This window comes from Montipora capricornis, chromosome 11, assembly GCF_036669925.1.
Source record: "Montipora capricornis isolate CH-2021 chromosome 11, ASM3666992v2, whole genome shotgun sequence".
Classification (NCBI taxonomy): Eukaryota; Metazoa; Cnidaria; class Anthozoa; order Scleractinia; family Acroporidae; genus Montipora; species Montipora capricornis.
This window is the reverse complement of record NC_090893.1, coordinates 29,354,588-29,362,087: the sequence shown is the minus strand read 5'-3', so window position 1 is coordinate 29,362,087 and position 7,500 is coordinate 29,354,588. Positions and strand designations below refer to the sequence as shown.

At 45.7% G+C, this 7,500-nt stretch overlaps 2 protein-coding genes across 2 annotated transcripts in view; both read right to left on the bottom strand.

Annotated features, from left to right (window-relative positions):
- LOC138023312 (uncharacterized) overlaps window positions 1–1,009 on the bottom strand; it is a 1,388-nt gene extending 379 nt beyond the window's left edge. Inside the window, exons 1-2 of the mRNA XM_068870323.1 lie at window positions 469–1,009; window positions 1–370 (exon numbers count right to left, since the gene is read on the bottom strand). The exon at window positions 1–370 is cut by the window's left edge and continues 379 nt beyond it. Of these exons, the coding sequence (XP_068726424.1) occupies window positions 1–370; window positions 469–1,009 (911 nt within the window). The remainder of the gene's footprint in view (window positions 371–468) is intronic.
- A 358-nt stretch (window positions 1,010–1,367) lies between these two features.
- On the bottom strand, window positions 1,368–4,821 carry LOC138023310 (uncharacterized). Its single transcript, XM_068870322.1, has 4 exons — window positions 3,176–4,821; window positions 2,875–2,947; window positions 1,915–2,722; window positions 1,368–1,855 (listed from the first exon to the last, which is right to left on the bottom strand). The coding sequence occupies exons 1-4, from the start codon at window positions 4,819–4,821 to the stop codon at window positions 1,368–1,370; spliced, it is 3,015 nt and encodes a 1,004-aa protein (XP_068726423.1).
- Between the last annotated feature and the right edge of the window lie 2,679 nt (window positions 4,822–7,500).

Here is a 7,500-nt window from a genome sequence, read left to right as displayed (position 1 = left end):
AGAGCCTCCATATCGTTGGGATCATCGCTGGCGGGACACATAGGACGGCTGTTTAAAATAGACATAACTTCAGCGAAGACGGTACGCAAGGTTTCCCGCCCGGAAAAAGCACCTCGGTCACCAAGAACGCCTCTCATAGCCTTCCTCACGTTTCTAATGAGCCTCTCCCAGACGCCCGACATGTGGCTTGCTGTCGGAGGTTGAAAATGCCACTCGGGAACAGCGCACCTGTACCAATCTTTCTCATATCTGTGCAGTTCTCTCCTGATTGTACCATCATCCAAATCTTGAATTGAACGACTAAGTTCCTTCTCAGCACCCGTAAAATTCGTCCCATTGTCCGACCATATTTTCTTGGGACTCCCACGCACTGAAATGAATCGGCGTAATGCTTGAATAAACGCGTCCGTTTCCAACGAACCACATCCTCAATATGGATCGCTCTGCTATTGAAACAGACGAAAATACATCCATACACCTTCACAAGGCTTCGCCCGAGTTTCACATGGAAGGGTCCAAAAAAATCTAAACCCGTGTACGTAAATGGTGGCTGATAGGGTACCAATCTCTCTGCTGGAAGATCTGCCATCACTTGCTGCATAGCAGGCGCTTTACGCTTACGGCAACTCACACACTTTTTCAACACCTGGCGAACCAGCGATCTAGCTCTCAATATCCAATAACACTGACGTACCGCAGACAACACATGCTCTCGACCAGAATGTCCCAGGATATGATGGTAGTAACGAACTATCAACGTGGACACCGGGTGACTCTTCGGGAGGACCACAGGGTGAGCCGCTTCAAATGCAATGGGTGCACGATGAATTCTTCCGCCAACACGAATGACATCATTAACCAAGATTGGGCTTAGATAGGCTAGCTTCCTATTACTCTTTACTTGTCCACCCCCTTTAAGAGCCACATACTCTTCATGAAAGAATTCTCGCTGGACAACGCGCTCAACTTCTCTGCTTGCCGACTGTAGTTCCGAAAGAGTCGGGGTCATTATAGGTACGGCGTTATGGGTTTCCCTCCGACACCGCTTGATAAAGCTCAGTACCCAAGACATCACTCGCAATAAATGGGGCCAGGATGAAAGACGCTGCAAAAGGAGATCAACTTGCGACATGTTTTGCGCTTAACAGGACGTTTGAGGACTTTCGAAGTGCCTTGTCGTCATCTTGTACTTCTCTCACAGACACTGATGGCCATGTATGTTCTGGTTGCCAGAGGAATTCCGGGCCTGTCCACCACCGACAATCTGCTTGGAAATACTGAGCACTGACACCACGTGAGCCTTCATCAGCTGGATTCATAACACCGGGAATGTGATGCCACTGTTCAGGAGAGGTTGTTTCATGAATCTAAGACACACGATTTGCGACAAAGGTTTGAAATCGACGCGTTTCATTCTTGATGTATTGTAAGGATGTCATGGAGTCAGACCAGAAGTACGTTTCATGGACTTGGAAGTCAAGTTCTTTCAGGATTGTCTGGCTCATACGTGCTGCCAACACTGCGGCCTGTAGCTCAAGCCGAGGGATTGTCCACTCCCTTATGGGTGCATTTCGGGTTTTCCCCATAACAAAGGAACAATGGGTCACTTCACGCTCATCAACAAATCTTAAGTACGACACAGCGGCATAGCCATGCTGGGAGGCATCAGCAAAGGTGTGTAGTTGAACCGTCACCCGTGTGCCAAGAGTCTGGGTCTTGTAACACCTTGGAATCTCGATTGTGATGACGTGCGGTGACTGCTCAAGCCACCTTCGCCACTGCGTGAGGTACGGTTCTGGGATTTCTTGGTCCCATGGGAACTTCTTTCTCCAGAGTTCTTGCAACAGGATCTTGGCTGAGAACACGAAGGGAGAGAGGAACCCCAATGGATCAAACAGAGAGCTCACCGCTTACACGTTGCTATGGTTTTGAACTTGAAAGTATCGGATTGCGCATCCCAGTACACACCCAATGCTCGTCCCGTTGGTAACTGATCCAGATCTAGGTCCAGATTGGGACTTGCTCTCAACTCGGATGGAATTGATTGTAACACTTCACGACTGTTACTCGCAAACTTTGTGAGACGAGAGCCACCTTCCTTCAATAACTTGACTAGGTCTGATGCGAGGTGAATGGCTTGTTCAGGCGTCGGTAGCGATTTTAACACATCATCAACATAAAAGTTTCTATGAACTGCCTTGATCACTTCAGGGGAATAGGTCTCTTCATTGTCTTGTGCTGTCAGGTTCAAAGCTTTATTTGCACAACAGGGTGATGACTTGGCCCCAAAGATGTGGACCAGCATCTTGTAATCCTCGGGTGGATTGTCTACACTTCCAGGCCACCACAAGAATCTCAGGGAGTCCGTGTCACGTGGCGTCACATAAGTCTGGTAAAACATACTCTCGATGTCTGCAGAAAAGGCAATCTCGTCTTCTCGAAACCGGAAGAACACGCCTGTTAAGTCATTTGTCAGAGTGGGCCCTCGCACAGGTTGCTCATTCAAAGAAGTACCACCAAATCTTGCAGCTGCGTCAAATACCACTCTCACTTTGCCAGGCTTGTTTGGATTCGTGACTGGGTGGTGGGGAAGGTACCAAGTGGTGTCGCTGATGGTGCTTACTTCATCCTTGGTGAGCTTTCTTGCATAACCCTTGGCTACGGAGCCTTCAATCACAGCTCTGTACTTCAGTTCCAGTTCTTGATCACGACCGAAGCGTTTCTGTTTGTTTCAGCGAGTAGTCGGTTGTAGGGTAGCACAGGGTTATCATCCTTCCACAAGAGATCCATCTAGTAATGGCCGTCTCGTTTGCAGACTGAGTCATTGATCCGCTTTAGTGCTCGTTGATCTTCTACCGACATGGGCTTAGTTACATTCTTGGCAGTTCCATACGACTCAACTTTCCAAAACTCTTCCAACTTGTCATTTAGGGAAACATCTTGTCCACTGATAAGATTAATTTGAACACAACCAGAGGCTTGCACAATTGGCGAACCACCAAGTATGCTCCATCCAATACACGACTTAATAGCAACTGGCTCATTACGTTTGCCTCATTCAACTTCAAGTGGTATGAAAACTTCTTGGAGGTTGGTGCCAATCAACACAGAAATCTTCTTTCTCTCCACATCCGGAAAACACACATGGTGTAAATGTGGCCATTGCGCCATTGACCTTATGACTCTGGTATGCTTTAGAGGAATTGTTAAGTCCTTGACCGCCAAAGCTGATTTCACGTCAATCACGTTTTCATTCTGGCTATCAACCGAACCAATCTTGAAATCTACTTTCATTCCTACTTCTTCAGCATCAACACTGTGCACTGTCGTCAGTGAAAGTTTACTGGGCGATCCCTTTATGTTTAATAACTCCACAAGGGACGGGTCAATCATCGTGACGTCGGAGCCCGAGTCTATTAGACCATAAGTTGTAATTTGACAGCCAGTACTGTTCATCACCTTGACTGGAATGACTTGCAGCAACACCTCACAGGGCCCAACTGACGCTGACGTGGAGCAAGTTGACGTGGTGCCTTGGTCTGGCACCAAGTTCTGGTTGACAACCTCTCGATGCTGAGAGAGGGCTCCTTGATTTGCACTTCCGCGAGTGTCAGTGAAATGCAGTAACGTGTGATGGGTCTTGCCGCAGCCCTGCACCCGGCATCGATTACGAGATCCGCAATTCCTAGCTGTATGTTCTGTCGAGTTAATACAGTTAAAGCAAATCTTTCCTTTCTTCACAAACTCAGCTCTCTCTCGAGGGGACTTGGCTCTAAACGCCTCACAGCGGTACAGCCGATGGGGCTCATGGCACATTACGCAGGATTCCTGCTTTGCTGTCATGGTCACATAAGTGGATGCCTTTGTGGTCACTGACTTACTCTTTGAAGGCTTGACTCTGGTAGGCGCAGCTTCGTTCAATCCAACACTAAAGAAGGGATGGTTCAAGACATAAGCTCTTTCCTTGAGGAAATCCACAACATCCCTGAAACTTGGCATCAGTTGTCCTTTACGCTCAAGACTCTTCAGATGCTCAGCAAATTTGGCCTGCATCCACCTGGGCAACCGTGTAATGACTTTCTCAAGATTATCTGCGTTCATTTCACAAAGGGATCCCATGGACTCTAGGGTATCGTAGGTAACTTGGGCTGTATCTGCATAGCGTTGTAAACTGTCCTTGTCACTGGCTTGTATAGCAGGCCCCTTGGTAAGGGATTCAATACATGCCCTCATTACTTGGAATGGCTGTCCAAATCGATCCACTAACGTTTTAAGAGCCTTTGACAGACCACCTGGCATTGGCTCATATCTTTGCACTGCAAGTAGGGCTGGTCCCTCTAAAAACTGTAACAGACGAGTCATTTTAACTGAATCATCAAGTGGTCTTGTTTCCACCAGTTGTTTGAATCTTTGTCGAAAGGCTGGATACCGCTCAGGGGAACCATCAAATTTCTGAACTTGCACAGGTGGAAGGTCATGTGATACACTCATCCTCTCCATTGAGGACATAATAGCAACAAGGCTTTCATTGCTCACAGAACCCATGACACTTGAAGGGGCTGGGCGAGTGTAAGTGGCTGGCTGGGGTACTGGATCGAGGGTTGTGGTTGACACAGCGAGAGGGGTCAACTGTTGCAGCTTAGGTATATTAGGACTTGGAACCTTTTCTGACTGTACATTTACAGCTGGCTCAGTTAACTCCTTGGATGTCACATGTGGGACTCTGAAGCGGATTTTGGCAATGGGAGGGGTAGAGCTTGTTGCCAGGGGATTTTCTGTAGCAGGCGTAGATGTCAAAGGAGGGTTTCCCCTTGAACCCATATCAAGATTGCTACTAGCAGTAGTCACGGATGGTAAAGTAACACTTGGCACTTCCGGGGTTGGATTTCGATGCCCTTAAAGTTCATGTCATGCTTGTGGGGCCACTTAGCACCTCTCTCGCAACTGGGTAAATCAGAGACCTCCTGTTCTGCTAGAAATGTTTCTAACTTGGCTAATTCCGCTTGATTCTTTGCAGCAGCGACCTCGCTTTCGGCTACTAATTTGGTTAATTTTAATCTATGTTGTAATTCCATTTCAGTGCGCTTTATCTCCATCTCAACCCTTTTCACCTCAAGTTCAACTGCCCTTCTACTACTTTCTTCAGCTTGCTGCTGGATTAATGCTGCTTTCACTGCTTGGATCTTAGCCCTTTGAGCTTTAGAACTTGATATACTTAATTTTGATGTTTGACTTGAAAAGGAATGAACGGAATTGGTTGGGGAGATTTTTCTTTGATACCTTCACATCTTCAGACACCTGAACATTGTAAAAGGAAGCATCACTAATGGCAAACTGTTCAATTTTACTATTGTAAGCTTGTATTCTTGAATATTGAACGGCACGGTCGCTCAAAACTCTTTGGTATTTCTCACATGAATCATCAAGCAAATCAGCGTATTTATCACAACAAACACAGTACTGTTCCCACGCCTTATTTAGTTGGGATTGTTCAGCTCGTACCTTCACAACGTTGCTGAAGTCGTTCAGATTTTCGTCTCTTTCATTGCAATTTTTCACCACGGAGACAACCACAAGTCCCACCAAAAAGCACAGGTAATGAAATCCAAATGGTTTTCACAAAAACTGATGTTCGGGAAATAAGTACACGCTCGAAGCTATCTTGAACACAACAGTCGATTTATTGACACCCAATGTTCACAGCACTTGCAATTGTTTTTTCTCCTCTGGTATAACAAGCGGCAAGAAGAGGCCATAAAAACCTACAAATAAACCGCGAATTACACTCTGAATTAAACAACTGACGGGAAGCGAGTTTTTACTCACCATTTCATTTCAAATCAATTCGCTGTTGGAAGTTTGTCAAGCAAAATCACGATCAGAATCAGCTCCCGCCGCATGCCGGTATATCGTTAGGATTGGCATGGACTATTAAATAGGGAAACTATTGTTGAGGAATAGCCTCAACATCACACCTGCGCCTGTTCCCTTTCGAAAATCCGGTCAAAACCTTAATGTTGGTGGCCGTCATGTTTGCCATCAGATATGGCTTAAATATAGGCCTTTAATGTATTATTGTAAAACTCCCTGAAAAAGTCTACGTTAGCTAGACGAAACGCGTCGGAGAATAAACAAGTTTTACAGATACAGTTCGCAGAGTGCTGCACACTACTTTAGTTTTTAATTTTTTTTTAAAAGGAGACATGAAAACTCGCGAAAAACAAAAGTCGCGAGAAAAAGTCGCCAAAATGTAAAAATCAGGGTGCAATTGTGAATGACCCTTATCGGGCACCGTAGACATGTTTTCTTGCATTTAAGAGCTCTTTGCAGCGTCCAAGGATGGCGTGATCTGTTTGTAGAGTTTCCACGTTAACGTTTTTCTTCTAAGACACTCTACCTGCGTTCGAGGCAACTTTTCAGTTAGGTAACTTCCATGATTTTCATGACGTCAGTTTATTGCAGATCCTTCATTTTCCGTCATTGTGATTTTTATACCTCAACCGATTCGTGGATGTTCTCACTCTAGAAGATGGCAGAGCACAGTCTCAGAGATGCAACAGTTGTGACGATGTCTACTTCTTGTCGATATTCGAACACATTCTTGGCCTCGGTTGCCAGAGTTCGTCAGAGTTAAGAAAAACAACTTCAATTGCAAATGACCAGCCACCACATCGTCATTGGTTCGCTCTAGAGGATGGCAGTGCTATTGGCAGTGAACAGTCTCAGAGATGCAACAGTTGTGACGCGACGAATTCACAGGGGGGGGGGGGGGGGATTCTCGTCGTACCTTTTCGGGGTTGAAAAAGCGGTTTTGGTACCTGTTAGGGTGTTCAGCCTCAAAAGGTCCACAGCGCGCGCTTTAGCGGTACCTTTTAGGGCCGGTACTGAGCCGAAAATTTATGACAGGAGACATTTGATTATGAACTATTTTTTAATTTTGTTTAATTAACACCCACAATTTGGTACCAAGACCTCTTAGGGGTGAAAAAAAGTTCGTGCCACGTCCGCAAGAAAGGTTCTTGATACCTCTTAGGGGTTCTATTCAAAATTTCCGATAAGCACACCCGTTCTTTTTATATGGGAGTCCCTCCCAGCCCCCCACCCCGGGGACGGGGTGTGCATCTTGTTTCGACCTCTTGTGGCCTTGAAAAGCTTTTAAAGAGCAGAATGTCCATTATGCAAAGAGACCGTAGAAAGTCCAAAAGATAAATACTATATCTTTTCTCGTTGTTTTATTTTTAAATTTTTGTCCACTCAGGATTCGCTTCACTGCAAGCTAAGCTTCAGACTTGTGAACCTTGATCCTATTTGTCCAACGAAACGTAGTTACTAGCTGTCAACAGGTATTATGGATTACCGCTATAAAGAATGGCTATTTAAAATCACGTTAGTTATCAGCTAATAAAAATGTCAAACAACGCAACTGTAACCTTCGCAGCGGAGACAAACGGTAACCTTCGCAGCGGAGACAGTGAATTTATATTGGGAATCATCTACGCT